Raw genomic sequence first — 23,111 nt, 5'->3', positions numbered from 1 at the left:
AATGAAGTGAAGTTAATGTTGTTAACTTTTTTCTTTAATAAATAATGCTATATCGGATAAAAAAAATGTTATTAACTTTTTGTTAGATCCCCACACACCTCCTTCATCTTCGTCCCGGGGGCGTCCTCTGGCGCAACAGGGGATTCCAGGTCCCCCTACGGCACGCCCACAGGTCCCGGCACGCCACCGTGTCCCAATCCCCCGTGTCCCGGCGCGGGTCCTGGCACGGCACGGTACTTGCGCGCCTCGGGTCCCGGTACGACACGCCTCGCCCTCGGTTTCCGGGCGTGTCCCCAAGTTCCGACACGACACGCGTTTCTGGGCACGTCGGGTCCCGGTACGACGCGCCCTCGCCGGGCGTGTCCCCAAGTTCCGACACGATGCGCGTTTCCGGGCACTGACGCGCCCCGCGTCCTGGCCGGGTGGGGCAACGCCACCCCGGGTGGGGACCCCCCAGGTTCCGGCAAGACGCGCCCCCGACTCCCGTGTCCCAACATGATGCCCTGGGTCCCGGCACGGCACCTCCCCCTTGTCCCATCACTGCACGGCGCGCCCCCGGGTTCCAGTCGCGCTGGCACGACACGACGCGTCCCTAGGTCCCGAACTCCAGCGCCTAGTCCCAACGCCTCCGACCATACCGAGTCCCCCGATCAACCCCAAGTTCCCCGACTGACCCGATTCCAACTAGGTCCCCCGACCGTACCGAGTCGACCGATCCGGGGTTCCCTGACCCCGGGTCCCCCGACCCGTCCCTAGACCCAACACCCAACACCCCCATACACCTAAACCCCTAAGCCCTTACCTCATCATACTTACAAGCTATCATAGCTATTACGCCAACTAACTGAAGTTTCTTTCTGATCATTGCTTGACACGCTCCAAGAACCTGTCCATGAGATTGACAGTACGGAACAATGTCTCCTCCAAAAGCTCAAATTTTTAGTGAACCTGTTAGAAGCCCGTTAAAAGCTTTATTAAGTTTTGAGAAGCTAACTTCAACAACCCTTGACATCAACATGGAAATGTAAATAATGTACCTCAATAAGCCGGTCAACAAGAATGGCTCTCATCCTCTCATTAATGAAATCAGGGCCCTTTTCTAACATCTTCCAACCGACAAAACAAAGCCCCAACTTCAAGAAAACGTTCAAAGACTGAGAATCCTGTCTATTTCGTCGGGCATGGCTTCAATATGCTTGACAAATTCTGGAACTGCATTGTCACCGACATCATCATCGTCGTCGATAGCTATGGTTTCATAGTCTAAGTCGTAACTCGGGTTGGGAACCAACATGTTCTGTTTCTTAGTTACCTTACATAAGAGGATAGATAGGAAAGACAAGTGAGTAAACAAATTTTAAAAAATAAAATAAAAAATAAAATGATCCACATGTGGTTTATGGAGAGGGAAGAGTACATGAGGATGAGGGGGTTGGTGATGCAGAACTGTGTGTCCTTTGCTCTTGCTGCATCATCAAAGAAATTCAAAAAAAGATGATGAACGTATATCGAAGTGTTGTCAAACTTAAAGACAAACAAAGAGAGAGAGATTGGTTTCAAAGTGTACGAGAAGGAACAGGGCTTCTGTTAGGCATAAAATTCTGATTGATACTACAGAGAGGCAACCGGTGATGGATGGGCTTCAGATTCTCCTCCATTCTTGGATGCCCTTTGTGATTCAAGGAAAGGAGAAACATTAAAAACAACGAAAACTCAGTCTCATCCTCGTATCCAAGTATTATTATTATTAAAAAGAAAAGAATGGATAAGGAAGGAACCAACCTTGAAGATCTGAAGAGGGCAGACGGTTTTCTTTTGAGGCGTCCATTGACTTTGCTATACTATGTGTGCGTGCAATGCCATAAAGATTAATCAGAAAATTCGGAAGAAGATGAAGAAAAGCAAGTTCCGTTGAAAGAACATAAACGAAAATTAAGATAATTGGGAAGACCCTTATGCTGCTCACCCACGCTTGTATGAATCCGAAGAAAAAGAAAATGAAATATGAAAATGGGAGGTGACAGCAGAGCCAATGAGCAGAATAAAAAGAACGAAAATGATATTCGAACATAAAATTCGAACTCATTTTTGACATGGGTGGCGTGACACCCTTTTTTTCTTTTATTTTTACTTTTTTTAAATGAAACTGAACCCATGGTCACATGCTTGGAAGTTTATGCTGTAAATTCATTTTGGCAAAACTAAAGCAGACGTGGAGAGAGAAAGTAAGATAAAATGGAAAATTTGGTAGTGTTGGTGAGAGAGGGAGAGAGAAAGGCGATCGGAAGCCCTTGCAGGGTGGAGTTAGCATGAGATAGAAAGTCAGAGTAGAGGCAGAGGAAGGCGTTGCAGACAAAGAGATAGGAACGTGTGGGTAAAGCCCAGTTGTTGGAGAAACAGGGAAAGAGAGAGATCAAAAGCCATAGAAGAAGACTTTTGTGGTTGCCGGAGAACAGGTGTCTGACCAGAACTCATCGACGGCGTAGTTTTCAGAGTTAGTGCTTTTTTTAGAAGACGGCCACTGGGGCTTCCAAAAATCCAAGACTTCCGGCACACAACAACGACCACGGTGGATAGAAACCTTTTTCTGGCCTTAATGTATTTGTTAATCGTTGATTTTTTTAATAACCTCTTATATGGCAGAAACTGTGCGATTTGAATTCGGTTTTACTTATCTGTAGGGTTTCCCAATCATGGAATCACGTATTGAGCTTTTGGTTCAGTAAAGTCAAATTTCCATTTGGGTGTATTGTTGATTTTGTTTTTATCAGTGTACAAAACATGGCAGTTTGGGGTGTTGAAATAATTGATTGAGGTGGTGAAATAATTGTTCATTTAATGTATATAATATTTGTGAAATTCGTAACATTATGATTTTTTACAGATATGTATTTTCGTCATTGCTGTAAAGCGAAGTGCATTGGTGCTTTGAACGAAAAGTTAACTGTGGCACAAAAGGAGTATATTGCAAGCACCCCGTTCTGGTGGTTTCCCATGTTAAAGCAATCATTGAAGATAAGTAGAAATGTTTTATCTCAATTATGTATTAAATGGGTTGAAAGAAGGGGTGGTTTTGATGTTGGTGGTGAAGTGGTGGACTTTAGTTTATTAGACGTTTGTTTAGGGTTAGGATTGAGGGTGGTCGGAGAAAAAATTGATTTAAATGAGGAAGTTGTGGAGAGTGAGACGTGGAATACTTTTGGGCGTCAAAGAGTTGATGTTAAGTTGATATATGATTTTTTGATGAAATTTGATGATGATGTTGGTGATGTTGAATTATTTTGCAAGCTATATGTTGTGTTAGGAATATCAGAGTTCTTGCTTGCAAGTAAAAAGGGTTGTGTTTTCCCCGTTATTTTTAAAATTCTTGATGACATAGAAAATATTGGAAAATATAATTGGGGTACATTAGTGTATGAGTATTTGGTGTTTAGCTTGTGTAGTGCTTCGTTGGCATTGCAGAACGAACCAAGTCGATTTGAGTTTTATGTGGTTGGATGTGCCTATTTGCTTGAGGTAAATTGATTTATGTTTTCTAATGTTGTTTACATATGGTTTTTATTTTCCATAAATTGATTTTATTAATGATTTATGTTTTCAGTTATTGTCATTTGATCATTTGGTTGTTTGCCAGTCAACGTTCAAGTGTAAGATGAACTTGTTCCCACGATTGTTGTATTGGATGAATGTGAGCGTGGGTGACAAGGTCATGAAGACTGCATTTGATTACGACATGGTGTGGACGTGTTTAACTATATTAGTTATGTTTGAAATCTGTAAGTTTTTATTGAAGTCAGACATGTGTTTTCTTGTATAGGTTATTGTTGATGTGGCGGTGTCAAAGGAAGAACTTGATCATGCTATTGTAAGAGAAGTATTTGAACATTTTGGCTAGGGGTGGCAAACGGGCCAGCCCGGCCCGTTTTGGCCTGGCCCGTATGTGGCCCGTCAAAAAACGGGCCGGGCCGGGCCAGCCCGTCAAATAGAAACGGGCCAATAATCACAACCCGTCCCGTATAGGACGGGCTAACGGGCCGGGCCGGGCTGGCTCGTCTAGTTTTTTTTTTAATTTTTTTAATTAGTTTTCAAATTTTTTAATTTGTTTTATTTTTTAAATTTGTTTATATATACATATAAATTATTATTAAAGTCATATTTAATCAAATAAAATATTATTTTAAATTTTAATTGATTAGTTAATGTTTTTAATTAGATAAGTTAAAATAATTATTAAATTTACATATTAAATTATTCAAACTTAATTTGTAGGTGTTGATGATTTAAATTACAATACTATTATATATTTCTACATTTAAAATATATAATCTAAAAAGTTAATCTTTTTAATTATTTTTATTTTATTTTATTTTTTTAAAACGGGCCAACGGGTCAGGACGGGCCAGCCCGTACTTTGGCCCGTCAAGTTGACGGGCTGGACGGGACGGGCCAGAACGGCTGACGGGTTGAAATCTTCAACCCAACCCGTTCCTTTTAGCACGGGCTGACGGGCTGGCCCGTTGGGCCCAGCCCGTTTTGCCACCCCTAATTTTGGCACTGAATACAAAACCCAAGATTTGAAAGACAAGGAAGAGGTAGAGCGTTTGCTAGAAGATCATGAAGCAGAGATAGTTGATTTGGAACAATCTATGTCCGCATTGGATGAGTTGGTTGCAAATTGGAAGGGTCAACAGCCGAAGGATGAGGTCCGAGATGAAGTTGGTGATGATGTTTTCAATGATCCACGTGCTGATGTAATGAGTGATGAAAAAGATGATGGTGCATAACAAAGCAATATGTATGACCGTATGAAGGTTCGACCTCGGATGCAGTTCAAGAGTGTTGCCACAAAAACACCATATTCTGTTTATGGAAAGAAGAAGTTGAAATCACTACAAATTGGTTGATTTTGTTAATTTGAAAACACCATTGCTATTTTATTTTGAGTTATTTATGAATGTTTGTTATGGATGAATTTTACAGGACAAAGTTTGTCCATGATTCTATTATGTGTTTTTGTTTTGAAAATGTATGTTGCAGGTTTTAGATGTTTTGCATTTATTTTGTGCAGCAGTAATATTTGTTTGTTTGTTGTGGGTGGTAGAACCAAATTATTTAACACAACACCCCACTTAATTTCCCTTCACTCCCCATTTTGCTGTGAGATAAAAAATATGTAATAGAAGTCCTCACTGAATCTACTGGGGAATTATATTTTGGAGGCCAGGAATTATCAACCATATGAAGTTGACTTTGAGCAGTTTGTGGTTGGCATGTATTTGTCATTGCTTACGCAGGATGGGGCTATGAACCACAATGTTGAACGTAAGTCCCCAGGAAATTGTTTTGCAGTCCCCGATTTTGACCCATTTATGAAATTTTGTAATTTCAATTGCATGAAGTTGAGTTTGAGCAGTTTGTGGTTGACACGTATTTGTCATTGCTTAAGCAGATTGGGGCTGTTGACCAAAATGTTGAAATTTAAGATGGTTATAAAAACTGGTACCGTGAACCAGAATATATAACAACACTCCCCAATTGGGGTAGTTGTACTCCCCACTTGATAACGTAATTGATACTTTAAAGAATATTTTATTTCCTACAAAAAATAAAAGTTGTTATTAAAACTGTTTTTCGAATTTTTGATTGGTCATAATAAAATAAAAAATTTAATTGCTTAACAAAATTTAGAAATTTAAGATGGTTATTAAAACTGGTACTGCGAACCATAATATATAACAGCACTCCCCAATTGGGGTACTTTTACTCCCCACTTTGTAACGTAATTGAAAGTTTAAAGAACATTTTATTTCCCTCCAAAAATTAAATGTTATTAAAACTGTTATTCTAAATTTGAATTGGTCATAATAAAAAAAAATTTAATTGCTTATGAAAACTTTCAAATTTAAGGTGGTTATTAAAACTGGTATTGTGAACCAGGATATATAACAGCACTCCCCATTTGGAGTACTTTTACTCCCCACTTTGTAACGTAATTGAAAGTTTAAAGAACATTTTATTTCCTTCCAAAAATAAAATGTTATTAAAACTGTTATTTTAAATTTGAATTGGTCCTAATTAAAAATAAAATTTAATTGCTTAACAAAATTCAGAAATTTAAGATGATTATTAAACCTGGTACTGTGAACCAGAATATATAACAACACTCCATTTGGAGTACTTTTACTCCCCACTTTGTAACGTAATTGAAAGTTTAAAGAACATTTTATTTCCTTCCAAAAATAAAATGATATTAAAACTGTTATTCTAAATTTGAATTGGTCCTAAATAAAAGTAAACTTTAATTGCTTAACAAAATTTAGAAATTTAAGGTGGTTATTAAAACTGGTACTCAGAATCAGAATATATAACAGCACTTCCCATTTGTGGTACTTTTACTCTCCACTTTGTAACGTAATTGAAAGTTTAAAGAACATTTTATTTCTTTCCAAAAATAAAATGATATTAAAACTGTTATTCTAAATTTGAATTGGTCCTAATTAAAAGTAAAGTTTAATTGCTTAACAAAATGTAGAAATTTAATATTGTTATTAAAACTGGTACTGTGAACCAGAATATATAACAGCACTCCCCATTTGGGGTACTTTTACTCCACATTTTGTAACGTAATTGAAAGTTTAAAGAACATTTTATTTCCTTCCAAAAATAAAATGTTATTAAAACTGTTATTTTAAATTGGAATTGGCTGTAATTAAAAATAAAATTTAATATCTTAACAAAATTTTGAAATTTAACATGGTTATTAAAACTGGTACTATGAACCAGAATATATAACAGCATTCCCCATTTGGGGTACTTTTACTCCCCACTTTGTAACGTAATTGATGGTTCTACTACCCCTTTAAAGATCATCTTTCTGACCAGCAAATAAAATTTCCTTAGTTTCAGAGTGTTCATTGCTTGAGAACACAAACACTGGGAGACAAAAACCAAAATATTCATGACCAGTTCACATGATAAAATTTCCTCAGTTGTCACAACATTGTCAAACACCACAACACGCCACTACAAAATCAAGACTACAAAACTACACCACAATGCAAACAACACCAACGACTCTGTCAAACGTTTTCCCCCCAAAGATTAAACCTTTTCGAATGGTGAACAAAAAAACACGAACCTTACACTAAAACGGTGTTGCGGAACGGCTTCCGGTGGAATGGTTGTCGTTGCCGTCGACTCGCTTCCACTGGATTCGATCCCCTCTACTATCGTCGCTGTTGTAGGTGTGTCCTCTCACGGTGACCGCCTTCCGCCTCGCTTCTATAACACCACAACTTCTCTATCTCGACTTCCTCCGACTATCTCAGTCTCTCTCGGCCGTTCCGCCGACTTCCTCACGCTGTCTTCACCTTTCCACACACTTGATCACGCTGTCTCCGCCTTTCCTTCGAGTTGCTCACGCCGTCGCCGCCTTTCCTCTGACTTTCTCACGTTGTTTCCGCCTCTCCTCTGACTTCCTCACGCTGTTTCCGCCTCTCCGACTTTCTCACGCTGTCTCCACTTCCTCCAACTTTCTCTCTCTCTCTGTCTCACGAACACTCTACAAGTTTTCCATTTTGTCTTACTTTCTCTCTCCACGTCTCCTTTAGTTTTGTCAAAAAGAATTTACTGCACAAAACTTTCGCGTACGTGACCATGGGTTCAGTTTCATTTAAAAAAAGTAAAAATAAAAGAAAAAAAGGGTGCCACGTCACCCATGTAAAAAATGAGTTCAAATTTTATGTTCGAATATCATTTTCGTATAAAGAAAGGATGAAAAGCGAATTTCAGACGGTGATGTCACCGTGTCACTACTCCTAGCCGTTGCCCATCTTAATAACGGCTACTTATACCGACAAATAACTACAAAATCATCTTCAATCATATTAATTAATTGATCTTCTTTTAAGGTAAGATCTTGAAATGACAATTGAGAGAAACATTGGATAATGAAAATGATAAAAGTTCAAAAAGTTATAAATGAAAGGCGAAATAATATGAGAATTTATCAATTTTTGTGTGTATTCAATTTCTATTTAAATATGTATGTCTCGCATCACAATACAATTTAACTAAAAACTTGTCATCTCTTTAGAAAATTCTCACAATTTGAATATAAACTTAAACACGAGTATTTGTATAATGACTTTAAATAAATTCTATGAAACCTCTTTGAAACATCCTTCAAATAATTTTTCATAATAGTGAATTATCGTTTCATAGAAATAATTTCCTGAACTCAGCCAACTAAATTATCTTTATTTTTAATCTCACATTCATGCGTCACTGGATATATTTTAAATGTTCAAGTTTGATGATCCATTTTATTTATTTTGCAGAGTTAGAAAATAAGTTTAAATTCAATTCCATTTTATAGAGTGAACTTCCGAGATTTATATTTATTTACATATTTTACTTTAATTATATTTTCAAAGATATAAAATCTCCGAACATTATTTAAAAATATTTTGTATTTAGAAGGTTTCTAATCAACCAACACATTTAACAGGCGGTGAATTAACTTCATACTTTAGGTCTTTAAAATTAGAGAAAGAGACTTTCAAAATAATAGAGATGATATAACAAAAATAACGGGGCATAAACCCTTGGTATTATAAAAAGTTGTTCACTAAATCACATAAAGACGTTGGTTTATACTTTATTGGTATGCACTAAGAAAACTTTTCCCTTTTAGCACATCTTAATTAAAAATCTAAAGGTCCATATGTGGTGGATTAAAGTGATAAAAATAAGAAAAACAAATAATGAAAAAAAAAATATAAAGAAGATAGAAAGAAAAATAAAAGAGAAAGGGAATAAATAGTTATGGAAGGAGGGATTCAATAGAGTCTTAAACTCTTTTCTTGCTAGACTTTCTAGTAAGTGATAAAAAATAATACACAAATTTTATATGGATTTACTTTAAACTCTTGAGTTATGCTTAAGAGATTCTACAAATTAAATCAATGATTATAAGTTGAGTACACAAACCACTCTTACAAGTATATAAACAACTTTTGATTTTCATAAATACGTAAATCGCTCTTAGATAATGATAAGTTATCGTTGATGCTACCAAATAAATGTCACTCTCCTAATGCACTAGTGCATAAAGAGTAAAGAAAAGAGTATAAATATGGTTAAGCAAACCCCAATCGTCAATCAACAAATTAAGTGTAAGAATTTTACTTAGAGAAATATTTATTAAAATATGCATTAAGGTGTTATAAATATAAACAATAAAGGGCTTTCAAGAGGGTCCATGATGACTTCTCTCCTAACTCCTTTAAGATATACATGAAGATGGAAGAAAGCTTTATAAGGAGAAGTGAGGTCAACTCTTAAGGAAGGAAGTCTGGAAGAGGGAGCTACGCTAGAGAGAACTCAAAGTCTAATGAATTGTATAATTTAGGCAACATTTTAGTACTAAACACTAGATGAATATTTTGTATAAACCAAGGCCAAACAACCACCCTACTTCATTATGAATGAAAAATATCCTTTTGAACCTTGGCCTTAAACATGCACCTGAGCATAGAATGTAGGAAATCAAACCCTTCTTAATGATGAGAAGGATATAATGAATGTGTGTGTGCCATGAATGGATTGGTGATTTGTGAAATAGACGAAGGAATAAAGTTGGGGTATGCTGAAAGCATACCCAAGAATGCAAAGAAAAATGAAAATGGCAGCAAAAAGGAAATTGAAATTGGACACCTCAAATCTGAAAATGATAAATCAAAGCAAATAGTACCTAATAGGAATGAATTGAAAAGAAATTGGCAGAAGAGAAAAACAAAACAAAAAGATGGTTGGAATAGGCTAGAGTCATAGCACTTGCAAATTGTTGTTTTCCTTTTTAGCAGTAAGTCTTGCTTGTCTTGAAAAACAAAGTTTTTTGATAGTCCAACCACGTTACAAGCCCAAAAGACCTTTGTGATCTTTGCCAATCATGTCTACATAGCTGTGGAGAATGAAAATACAAAGAGCTAAGTGGACAATTGTAAAGGATGATAAGACAACAAACACTTTAACAACTTCGAAGGATGCAATTATGCACTTAAGCAGAAAATCATTTGAGAGACCTTGTGTTTAATCTTTAACTATGATAACTTGTGTCAAACTGATTTCATTAGTTCTAATTCAAGTATTTGATTGCATTTCTCTTAGCTTTTTGATAAAGTGTGATTTATGAATTTCTAAACAACCATGATCAAATCTTTTTGAAACCATTTTGTGGAACTGTTTCAAGCTTTTTTTTAGGACAAGTAAAGAGCTAAAGTTGGGACATGTTGTTAAGTGTCTAGTATTAGTTAAATTGCATGTCATTTAGACACTTATCTTGTATTAATTCTATGAAAGAATGATCATAAAGGCCTTAATTACACATATTGTGGTTATGAGAAAATATAAAAAGTGAAATTTGATACATTTTATGCTCTTTTGCAAGTAAAATGAAGAAAATATGAAGTTGTTACTAAGCCCCAAAAGTTGCAGCTCAAGCCAGAAAGATGAACTAAGAAAAAGTAAAATTTAAGCCTACAACTAAGTGATGAAATTTGACGCTAAGTAACATTTTAAGAAACCTTCACTGCAAGGAAACATTAAGCTCCAAATTTGAACTTAAGCATAAAAGGAAAATCCTCGTGGCAAGGAAACCTCCCTCCATTGCTAAATATGATAAAGATATATTATGGTAACTCAAAATAATTAAAAACAAAATATGAATTACAAGTAGACTAAATACCTTTCCATATAAGAATACACAAGAGCAAGAGTAATTACTTATGTCCTTCGTTGGTATGTAAGATGAGTCAATGTTAGACTGGTTTTCATTAGGGTTAGAATAATAAGAATTTGGAATCATAAAATGATCAAAGATTAAAAAGGGAAAACATGTGTCCTAAAAAATGTGACATTAGGTAACATATCATACCTTTTGGTAGTTGAAGGGTTATATTTGTATCTGTTTTTTTAACATAAGAATATTTTAGAAAAATATATTTAACATTTTCTGTAAAGTGTTTATCTAAACCTTAAGAGACATTAGGAACCACATAAGAAGAATCAAACATCCTAAAATTAAGAATGACAACGATACGAATTGTGCATACCTTTTACGTGTTACTTGCTTCATCTAAAATGAAAAAATGAATGAAAATGAAAAGTTTTTACAAGAAATATGATTAAAGATACATGAAAGTATTCATGGATCTTAACCTTCTACAAATAAAGAAATACAAGTTGTTGAAATGCTTGAAATATGAGTACGTGTGTTTTAATACAATTACATACTTCATAAAGAACTATAAACACAACCTTGACAATCTAACACTTAAATGCATTTAATAAAGAAAAATGCTGCAGCCCAATTAATTTTGTCTAAGCTTGAAAAACTAATCTTAGTAACAATCATATTACTTGAAGGCTGCTACTTCCCGCACCACTTTTTTTTCTTCCAGCACCCCGTATACTTTAAATTTCCCCTTTTACCCCTAATTCAAAGTAAAAATCCAAAATTACTTTTCATTCCCATTTCCCCTTCCCCTTGCGCTTGTGCCATCCATATTAAAAATACCTTCCGTACCAACCATTTCGGAATAAAAAAAAAAAATCCAAAACAAGTGTTTCAGAAATTATTTCAAAATTCGAAAATATTTGTATTCTAAATCCAGAAATTACTTCTGGAATACCCAACCAAAAATCGAAAATATTAATAAGGTGTAGGAATTTTTATTATAATTTTAATGAGATTTAATATAGGAATTTCATATCTTATGGTGGTGTAGGAAAAGTCACCCTTACTTGAATTAATAAGTTATTTAAATGTAGTATACAATATGCAACCTTCTATAAATAAATTAATGATATCTGAATGAATATTTGTAATAACTATATAAAAAGTTTAGGACGAAACTTAGAAAAAGAAAATGTAAGTTTGAGGGTTAATCTACTTTTGACGCTTCTCATTATCTCTTTCGTTTTTTCTCATATATATATATATATATATATATATATATATATATATATATATATATATATATATATATATATATATATATATATACACATAATATGGAGAGGAAAATTTTACTGAAATGTGCAAATAGAGAAAAAAATGGTAATAGTAAAAAAAACATGTTAGCAGAAAAGAAAAATAAGAAAAAATGGGAAAAAGGCTCGGATAGTAAATAAGAAATCAAATCAAAATATATTAAAAATATCTACTTAAACTTTCCCTAATCTTTGAATCCTTTGCTAAAAGCAGCAGATAGACATTTGCGCAAATATAGTGTGTAATATTAGTATTAAGAAACCTTTGCTGCAAAAATATATTTACTGTAACATTACGCATGATGGTAAAACCATAAGGGAAACAAATGACTAAACAAAAAATGTTACCACTACAGTATTCAAAACTTTGCTGCAAAAAGTGGAGCACCAATATTCGAATTTCATTCTAAAATTTCTCCCTCTTCATCAGATTTCTCAAATCCTTCTTTAACCAAGGAAAAAAGTTCTTTGTGTGGATTATTATGTACAATAGAGTCATTCTCATCCACATCACTGTCTTCGTCTTCACTACTATGATCATCATTATTTAGGCTAGCAATTTTTTTGACAGCTCCCTCGTTCCCGCGTTTAGGAACATCTTTTTTAGTGTCAACTTCAGACCAGTTCTCTTTAACCATGACTGATGGATATCTAAGTGGCTTATCAGGACAATGTTTGAAGAAAGAATTTATTACCATGAACCTGAAAACCTGAAACAGGTGGCTCTTATCCTTGCTTATATCTGCACTCAAGAGTTTCTGCAATAAAGTTGGCTTCCTCATTTTTAATGAAGGGCTTTCTGAAAAGTCAGCAAACTTTTGCTTCTTGCCGAACCGACCTTTTCTGTCTAATTTCTTGTTGAACTTGTTTTGGAACTTTCTTTTGTCACTAAATTTGTTTTTCCCTTCATTCTGAAGACCTTGATTATCAGAATTCTTAAAGTAGTGTGATGGTATTTCAGCAACTTCGATTCCCAATTCAGCTTGCTTTGCTAAAACCTCCTTAAGCTGCAAAGACAAGATATATACACTGCTAATGAATTGGAATACCATTTGCTGAGTTCAAGGAATATTTATGTCAGCACATATATTTCCTGCTAAAAAAGCCTATTTTCTTAACTTATATATTGAACAACATTATTAAATTTTACATGATAATATTATATTGGGAAGTGTTACATGCTAATAACATCCCTCTAAGTATACCTCTCTTTGTAAGACCTCCCTTTTAATGACCTTGGAGTCCATCGGCCATTCACAGTGCCTCTGCAATTAGTATTCAGGAATTGATATTTAGAAAATAACATCTGATAAACACAAGCAGTAGATACATCAGTTTGTTTACAACCTTCTGAAAGTTGTTACAAGGATGATTCTTTTTCCGTGCTTCACGCCATTGTTTGATTTCTTGCTCAGTGTAAGTCACAGAGAAAGATCTAACCATTCAAGAAATGAAATAATAGCAATCATTAAAAAATCAGGGTTAGAGTTAAGGTATTTTCAGTATAAAAGAATAAGTTGAGAAATTCGAAGTTTAAGAAAAGTAATTTAATAGTGAAAAGACAATAAAAATCTAATAAGAAAGCAGACAATTTATAAAAATAACACCAAAAGCAAATCTAATTTCATTTAGAAGGTTATCTGGATTCTGGAAAACATTTATTTGGACAAAAATCACAAGTCTGGTACCGAAATTGTGAAAGGCCACAACCTTATTGATTCAATATGTTGAAGGGAGGCAGGACGATGTAATTATATAGAACCACATGTGTTGTTTGACTACCACACTTGTCTTACACACAACACATACTTATGTCCATGTTGAATGCAAAAGTTAAAAATACTATACTAGATGTATTATCTGTTTATCATGCCTCCATTACAAGAATCAATTTGGAAAATTTCCCTCCAACAGAAATTTCCATATGTAAGTCTTTGCCAACTGTTTCACCTTTCTAGTCGAGAGCATCTTTGCAAAAAAGATTCTATTAATCAATTGTTTGGTGCAACATATATGATTTCTTTAATTGAGTTGCGCCAAAGAATAAGTTTTAAAGAATTAATCTTTCTAGAAATAATTTAAATTTCATAGGTCTAAAGAAAACAAATATAAATATATAAAATCAAATTCTAAAACATTCTTTAATGAATAATACTTCTCTCACTCGTGACTAAATTTTTTACCACTTGTTTCTTCAAATATTCAAATAAAATTCACTAATAATGATTAGCAAGTATATGTGGGTTGGATACCATGATATCCATACCCGTTTTATTAAGAACCGAGTAATTGAAATACTCTTGTCCATTATCCATGGTTATCCATTAATAATATTCTTTTAGAATTTGTTACGAATTTTATCCACAGATTTCCTCGAGTGTAGATTTATTTGTCATCCCTAATTCTACTATCTATCTTAGTGGGATGTATTTCTTATCCTATGAAAAGAGCTAGATTAGAAGGCAACATGATAGAATAGTCTACCTTTCTACTCTCACACCACTCCAACTCCATTATTATCATTGTCACCACCCCTGTCATAATTGTCCCTGCTCTTGCCACCATCCCTCCCATTATTGCCTCTGTTACCATTTTCACTACCCTTATTGTTGTTGCCACCACCCCACATACACCCGCTCTACTATCATACTTGAAAGAATTAATGTAAACGAAAGAAGATTTTTATTCAATTGATTCAAAACAGTACATCCACTTCTATATATAGAGAACTCAAACCTTAAAGTAATAATTACAAGAGATCTTTAGAATCTACTAACAACTTCTAGTAATTTAATATCCTAACAACACTCCCCCTCAAGCTAGTGGAATGGATATCTATCATTCCTAACTTGCATGTGAAATCATGAAATCACTTACTAGGAAGACCTTTTGTAAACAAATCTGCTAACTGAAGTTCAGATGGGATATAACAAGTAGTAACAAGGCCACTATCTAATTTCTATTTAATTAAGTGTCGATCTATCTCTATGTGTTTGGTCTATCATACTGAACTGGATTGTGAACAATGCTAATAGCTGACTTATTATCACAAAAGATAAAGAATCATAGGTTCTTAACATGCCACTTTAAGATCATTTAGAATAATTCTCATCCATAACAATTCACATAGCTTGGAATTTAGCCTCTACACTAGACCTTGCAACAACATTTTGTTTCTTACTTTTCCTCACCAAATTTCTACCCAAGAACATGCAAATATCCTAAGGTGGATTTCCTATCTATGACAAACCCTGCATCATCTGCATCAATTGGTATTTTTCCTACCATGATTCCTAAACATAACAAACTAGAAAATGTTAATTGGGAGAAAAATCATCTTTGTTTGGTCTCTATTATATTTTGGCTAGTTAGAAATTTAAGTATGAGTTGAAAGTTCCTCATTGAGTAAAAATGAAAAAGTTGAGTGATGTATAAGGTAAAAAGACCCACAAACACAAATCCTTAAGATTTTGGGTTGAAAATGGTGCCATGCTTTCTTATATGGATTTGCTCTAACTCATTGGTATTAAATCTCTTCAATATATCCTCGTAGAAAATTCCTAATATTAGAACCCGATGACATGTCTTGGTGGCAAACTCAAACAAAGGCAAGCATGCCCCATTTTGGTAAGAATTCTATAGTAGTTAGGGTTAGGAGAAGTGTGTTGAGATAAATGGGAAGGAGGAGAACAAGCATGTCCTGTAGCTTAGTCTTTGAATCATGTGTGTAAAACCATATCAAATTCCTTGCTTATTATGGCTATTAAAAGAAAAACATAAGGTCAACTTCTAAAACTAAATTTAACTACCCAAGGAACTCCTCTTAACACCTAATCATCAATATCAAATACCCATGAATCTATATAAGAACCATTAAAAGGAAAAAAAAGTTACCATTGTTGGACCCTTAATGCCACATACACTGCAAGAGTGTGTGCAGTCATCCCAAATAAACTTTTGTTTTCAGAGATGTTCAAAGCATGACCTACAAAGTACAGTGGTGGACACAATTGTGAGCCTGTAACATGGCTTGATGGTTACCATTATGTCCATCTAGTATTTTCAGTCTCAGATGTTTTCTGACTACCATGCTTCATCTCACAGTTCAAAATTAAAATAGACCGAAATATTTTCCTGTACTACAATATGCTTATATGCCAACAATTTTTACATTGCTAACCTTTAGCTAAAATGAATAGTTGATTAATGCATGTATTAGAGCTGGTTACAAATAAGGGTTAAATATAGAGTTGGCTTTCCCTATGGCCCATAGGTAGTGAGTAATGACAGTTAAGAAAACTGGACATTTGTACACAGAATCAAGGATAATATGCCAAAACTTCTAGCTGAGTGGCGAGAATTTTCTATTAACATTGTTCTACTTTTGTGGTGTACATCATTCTTTTTCAAGTAAATTCTCACATTTTCAAGAAAATATTACATTCAGTTGATATCTACTAGCATCATTTTTAGCACTCCAGAATCAGCAATGTAAAATAACCTTCAATTTCAGGAAGTAACAAATAAACTAAGAACTATTTAATTAGCATCTCGTTGTTACACATTATCATTATCAACAAAGACAATTAAAAAAGGACTGCAAACAAGTAATAGACTGGTACCAGATAAAAAAGAATCAGAAAGTGAAGCAGAAGCTACCTTTCTAGTTGCTGCTTAAGTTCCTTTGATCTTACACTATCCTGTGCTGCCCTCCCACTGTAAGGGCCTGTTTCCATCACAACATTAGCCTAACCATAGAAAATATTTCATCTGGGTAACAAGGTAGAAAAGTTCAAACCTCTTCCATTATGATCTTTAAGAAACCCAGTTCTGCGCTTTCCATTATTCACATCATTAAATTTAGACTTCTGGAATCTAAAGAAATAGGACAATTGTAACGCCGAGGAAAAACATGCAAGTGATCAAGAGTAACAAAGAGAAAAAAAAATAACATACCCTCCTTTAAACCCCCCTCGTGTTGGTCTATTTTTGAAGTTTTTGCTGGGTGATCCATTCCAGTTGGTATTTGGAACATTAGTTTTAATATTTCCATAAGGATTCACCTGCAACAATTATTGAGATTTGCAGTAAATATAATACCACAGCTTCATTTACAATAGTATTTACATGTAGTAGAACAATAAATTCTGCTAACATACATTGAAAAGACATAAAACACTTCAGTTTAAATACCTGTGAGTGCGAATTTAAAAGTGCAGGAGGTTGAGAGTTACTTGTATGAGCCAAATCAGAATTAAGTGACCCATAAGTATTCCCTTGTAATTGATGAGATGAAAAAGGCGACTGTGATACAAAAGCATTTGCATTCACGTTTGGTGGAGCAAGGTTTTTCTCGTTCGGGTCAATATGCAGCCGGACATGCCTTCCAGGCTCAAAACCTAACTGTGGACTTGGAGAAAGTAATGAACTCTGAGGGACCATAGCCTGAGGCAGTTGGTTTGGAAACCCAAACATGGGGAAGGAACCAGGATGCATGCCATGCGGAACCACTTGAGAAGGGCTTGACATTTGTGTAGGTAACTGTTGATTCATATTCTGCATAGGATAAGGGGCACGAAATTGGCCATTTGGCATACTCATATTCACATTAGACGGCTGAAGTATATTCAAAATACTCTGTGCCAACATTTGTCCCTGTAAATGAGACAAATTGATTTGAGCTGCATTCAGTATGACTTGTCCCTGAACAGGATACATTGGATTGCTGTAATTGGGATTGCCAACGTTATTTTGGGGACCTAAAACCCCCACAAGGGGTTGACCCTGTTGATGACCAGGCATACCCATTTGACACAGATGCATCTGATCGTTTTGCAAGGGAAAATGATTATGATTTGCAGCATTCATGAAAGGTGCCACATTCATAGGTAGTCGCTGCATAAAAGGGGGTGACAGGCTTTGGCTTTGGTGGTTGCCAGAACAAAATTGGGGCTGGGGTGTCATGCCCACACCATTGTTTTGTAAGAAATTTTGATGGTTAGGATTAGGAGCATAAGGGGGTTGGGTTTTGGAGGAGGAGTTGGCATTGTTAGCCATTATGTTAACATAAACACAAGAAACTTATACAATTCAAAGTTTCAGTTAAACACAGTTTTCGAATCTGAAGGGTGGGAAGGAACACAATAACTCTGAACGTGGTCAAAGCAAAAAAGGACAGCAACCTCCATTAAACACAATTGCGATCATTAAATATATGGAATCTGCCTGCATGCCAAATTTAACAAGATTGGAAATATCAGTTAAGAAATGAACCAAACAACTGAGGAAGAACAACAACCAATTGAGAGACAATGACAAGACAAATAAAAAAGAGGTGACAATCAGAGGCAAATAACTGTTGAGAAAGAAGGCTTACCAATTGAGAGAGAATAATAAGACAAATAAAAAAGAGGTGACAAAGGAACATTTTCTAATTAAGCCAATAGACAGTTACTAATTAAGCCCATTTTCTAAACAGATTCCAACTGTAGTATGAACATTTTACTCAAAGAAAAAACGAATATGCACAAACTTTGATGGTCAGATTTGGAGGGAATGATATCATGGCTTAAGCTGTTACAATGTTTGAACCCAAAACAGTATAAAGAAAAGTTATTTAACATGACCAAACTCTATGAATAAGCCAATAGTAACAGTCCAACATATGTCTACCATGGAACTACATATACAATTACCTTAGTTTTTTTTTTTAATTACAAAGATGTACAAAACATGAACAAAAGGTCAAAACAGAAGTTTTTAACAACTAAGTGACTTCTCTCAATCTCAATTACAAAATAAAAAACCTAATGACACAAAATGTGAAAGTAAAAGTTGGTACATAATCTTATTATGAAAAGTGAAAAATATCATATATTCAATTACATTAGTGTTACGGGTGACTTCCTTTCCTATTTCTTTAGGAATAATATACCTTTCTATGGTTCTAAATTTAACTTCATTTAGTTTTGAATCTTTTAAAATGGTTAATTTTAACCCTCGTAAATTTTAAATAAGATGTTGTCCCATTTAATGTTTCCACGTAACCAAAACTATCTCTAGATCTCTTTCACTCTTTATCTTCACCCAAAACCCTTCTCCAAAATATTTCAATGTATTCTATAATTCTTGACTGTTTTATTTCTAAATAAATCCATCACATCAGTATCCATAGCCCTCTTTCTATACCCTAAAAACTCACATAATCACATATTGATGGGTGGGTTATAGTCATTAATTATGGTTCTATATATATGACATTGGTCTTACACATATAAGACGTTTGACACAATTTTTACTATTTTTATCCTCAAAATCTAAAATCTTAAGCCAATGGAGTTATAGGCCTTTCATCTTATATAATATTTAACTTTGTCTATTCTATAAAATATGGGATTTAACTCACACTTGGAGTATTCCAAGTATATATATATGTGTGTGTGTGTGAAAGACCTAAACCAATAAACACACAATAAAGGTGCAATTACAACTACACTGGAAAACCAAATCTTGCAATTTCAGAACACCAAACCAGTACCAATCCCAAACAAATGTATCAAAATAAACAAATGTCTTGCAATTTTATAATGAACGACGTTAAAAATCTCACAGGAGAATCACAACACCGTCTTTGACCTTCACAGGGGAAGCATTAACGCCACCACGAGCTCACCTCCTCGGCAGCGGGTTTGAGCTTCTCAAATTTCTAGTTGAAGATTCGTGCTTCATGCACGAACTTGATTTCAAAGAACTAAATTTGAGACCTATTAAGGTGGCGACTGGCAGCTTAGGGCTCAGGTACCGCACTAGTGAGGTTCCAACGGTAGTTGGCGAGGGCGAGCGGCGGCTCTTGCCGTCGGAGGCCCAGTTCGCGAGCTCTGGCAGTTGACGCCGATGATCGTGGTAGATGAAGTTTCAGGAGGCTGAGGCGTGGCGCCTTGCGGAGGAGGAACGACAAGAGAGAGAAATCGGAGAAGGGGATTGTTCTGTGAGGGTTTGGTTCCAGTGAGGTTTTTCGTGAGTTAGTGGAGAAGTGTTATCATTTTTCTTTTTTTTTTAAGCCCAAGTTGGGTCATAGACTAAAGTTATTATTTTTCATTTTAAGTTTTTTATTTTCTTTTTACAAATTCTATTTCATTTAATCGAAGTGTTGACCGTTATTAATATTGAGTTATTAAGATTAGAGATATAGAGTCAAGTACCACATCACATAAATTACAATCGAAACACGTCAAGTTCATTTATCAAGGTTCAAAAATATTTTAAAAATCATTGTTCTGATACCAAATGAAACATCTCAACCTGATATTATGGAATTAAATAATAAAATAAAATGAGAAAATAAAATCACATTTATTATAAATCCATTTTCCAAAAACGAGAGAAATTTTAAATAATTTATTTCATAGTAAAGATAACACTAAGTTCAAATCTTCTCAAAATTCAATAAAATACCAAAACAGTTTCATAATAGTTTACATCTTTATTCCAAAACCATGAATGATAAAACTCTATAAAACTGTTCCCATGAGTTTTCCCCGCTCCGCTGCTAAGTTTCACCAGATCCACTTGCAACATCATCTGCTCCCGTGTACCACGTACACGATCATCGCCAAACACAAGCAGATAGGGTGAACTAATAAAATAAAAATGTATATATGGCACAGGTATATATATATATATATATATATCACACAAACACACCAAAGGAATTCCTTCCTTTGATTCCAAACCACATGGCCACAACCATGTTATTCGTGTTCTATGTCTTTTAGTGAGTACCTCAAGATGTCTTGCTGCCATACCTATCGGCCACAACCGATAGAGCACGTGCGGGAAACCATGCTACGGATCACACGCTGTAACGCTAGGTGGAGTTTCCAAATACGAACATAGTCATAACGTTCCAAGACTACCAAACTCGTCAGCTAATTATTGAGGAGGACAATTCATTTGGACCCATCCGTACTGGCCACAACCAGCACACTCACACCGGCAACACTCGCCAACTTGAGCTCAACTCAAGGGTTCCTCGTGTTCATCCGCCATCCCGAGCTCAACTCAAGGGATGTCATTCTGAGCTCACCTCGAGGAATGTCACGTGCTTAACTCCTATCCCGAGTTCAACTCAAGGGATACGTTCCAAGCTCAACTCAAGGAACACCAGCAAACCGACCTTTAAAGTATCTTAAAAGCCTTGTAGATCACGCACGCAGAAACAACAACCCAAGGTTGCTGCAGTAAAATCGCCTGGCGGGGGACACATACCACCAGGCGGGTGATGCGTACCGCCAAGCGTGTAGCGCCTCTGATTCATCCACGTTGCAGATACCGCCTGGCGGGAAGACCGTCACCACCAGGAGCACACATTCCAGTAGCTCTTTGTTGGGCAGCTATCGCTTGGCGGCTTCAGCTCTATCGCCAAGCGCGACACCAGTACAACAATTGTACTGTTTTTCTGAACTTTATTTATTTACAATCTTCCAGTCACGCACTTACACACTTCCAGAGTATCTATTACCCTTCTATTCAGTACTTTACTAGTCTATACATTGTATTCCTTGGCATACAATTTCCTTCTTACCTTTATTCACTTATAGTCCTTTGATTTAAGTCGTAGATTCAACATGTCTAAATCAGATTACCACTATTAGCTTCATTCCCTTCCTTCTATTAATTTACCAATTGTTACCAAGCCTTCCCCAAATTCTACGTGACATGGCCCCCATCACCTAGTCATATTTACATCATTCTTCACATTTCTCAATTCCAATTACTCTCACCATCCCCTATTTACCCTAGCAATGTCTTATTATGATTCATATTACAGTAGATTATCCACACTTTATATCTCACTCTAACTGCAATTCCTACTGCATTACCATGACAGTCATCTTCCATTCAAATCCTAGAGATTACACCCCTAACCCAATATATTATCACCTATGCTTCTATTCAATTAATCCTTCCAATTCCCCAATTAGCACGACCTGACTCACCAAAAATCCAGAACCATAAACTAACACTCGCGACCACATCAAATCCCAGTCTCTACGGTGGCGTCTAGAGGCGAGCCCCGTGCCGCCAGGCGGTGCATGCGGTTCTGGTGAAATTCCAGAATTTCTGCACCTGCACTGCCCTACTACCTATTTCTTGAAACTTTCCTCTGCCTAAGCTCACTATTTCTTACATGATCCACTTCATCGTGATACCAAGACTCCAACTAGACTATATCCAACACAATTCTATGACCAAGTTACCATAAACACACATAATCATGAAACCCCCCAATGTGCCAACCTTAAGATTGGTTCATATATCACCACTTTCATTTAATTCTCTCGTGTCGCACTAAAAGTTCACAATTTAATCATCTCTTTTTGATGAATTCGTAATCACAATACCAATTACGCTAACCAACATATCCCAAAACCCCAAAAACAGCAAAATCGAGCCAATATGGCTCGCGTCGCCTGGCAGTTCAATCACCACCGCCAGGCTCCTCATTAGAAAACCCAAAATTGTGTAAATCACCAAGTGTCGCCTGGCGGACCGTCTCGTTCCGCTAGGCGGTTCCATCTCCGGAACCCAAAATTAGCATAACTGGGATGAGTCGCCTAGTGGAAATTCATCACCCGCCAGGTGGTTTCTGGAAAATTTCCAGAAACGTGAATTTGCACAGTTTTATTCCATTACATGCATCCAATTATTCAATTAATCATGCAATATTAACAACACAAGTAAAAAGGACGGAGTCCAGCTCCCCTAACCTGGTTTCCTTTGCTTAAAACTTGAGTAGCCCTTGGTTCTCCCTTGCTTCCAATGGCCTTCCTTAGTTCTCCTCAATTTAGCCTCAATGCCCCACTCAATATACTCACCTTACTCTGACACAAAACCTCTCTCTTTTTCCCTTAATTGGTCAATAATTGGTGTCTTAATGTGGGTTTAATGATGCAAAACGAAAGTACAATTAAACTAAGGTTAATGCCATTCAATTTGTTGTCTTATGATAGTTTTCCAGACCTCCCTTGGCTGCTAGGGTTTCCTTGCCCTTTCAC

The 23,111-nt window shown here is 35.7% G+C and overlaps 1 protein-coding gene and 1 long non-coding RNA gene across 5 annotated transcripts; both read right to left on the bottom strand.

Moving 5' to 3' along the window:
- Positions 1-52: 52 nt before the first annotated feature.
- LOC146884497 (uncharacterized) lies at positions 53-1,921 on the bottom strand. Of its 2 annotated transcripts, XR_014996699.1 has the most exons (5): positions 1,783-1,921; positions 1,568-1,669; positions 1,418-1,466; positions 1,038-1,312; positions 53-948 (listed from the first exon to the last, which is right to left on the bottom strand). It is a non-coding gene; the product is annotated as an uncharacterized LOC146884497 (long non-coding RNA). The 2 variants fall into 2 exon arrangements; XR_014996698.1 differs by having other exon boundaries at positions 1,418-1,669.
- A 10,357-nt stretch (positions 1,922-12,278) lies between these two features.
- LOC114171935 (uncharacterized) lies at positions 12,279-20,115 on the bottom strand. 3 transcript variants are annotated; one of them, XM_085676258.1, is made up of 8 exons: positions 19,664-20,115; positions 17,248-18,279; positions 17,011-17,117; positions 16,853-16,929; positions 16,714-16,780; positions 13,402-13,489; positions 13,260-13,319; positions 12,279-13,061 (listed from the first exon to the last, which is right to left on the bottom strand). In XM_085676258.1, the coding sequence occupies exons 2-8, from the start codon at positions 18,109-18,111 to the stop codon at positions 12,456-12,458; spliced, it is 1,869 nt and encodes a 622-aa protein (XP_085532384.1). In that variant the 5' UTR covers positions 18,112-18,279; positions 19,664-20,115; the 3' UTR covers positions 12,279-12,455. The 3 variants fall into 3 exon arrangements, with proteins under 3 accessions (XP_085532384.1, XP_085532385.1, XP_085532386.1); XM_085676259.1 differs by having other exon boundaries at positions 19,690-20,115; XM_085676260.1 differs by having other exon boundaries at positions 19,727-20,115.
- Between the last annotated feature and the right edge of the window lie 2,996 nt (positions 20,116-23,111).

This window comes from Vigna unguiculata, chromosome 7 (genome assembly GCF_037176805.1).
Source record: "Vigna unguiculata cultivar grain cowpea cultivar isolate G323 ecotype 2 chromosome 7, ASM3717680v1, whole genome shotgun sequence".
In the NCBI taxonomy this organism is placed as follows: Eukaryota; Viridiplantae; Streptophyta; class Magnoliopsida; order Fabales; family Fabaceae; genus Vigna; species Vigna unguiculata.
The sequence above is the reverse complement of the archived record's forward strand: the minus strand, read 5'-3'. Positions and strand labels throughout refer to the sequence as shown.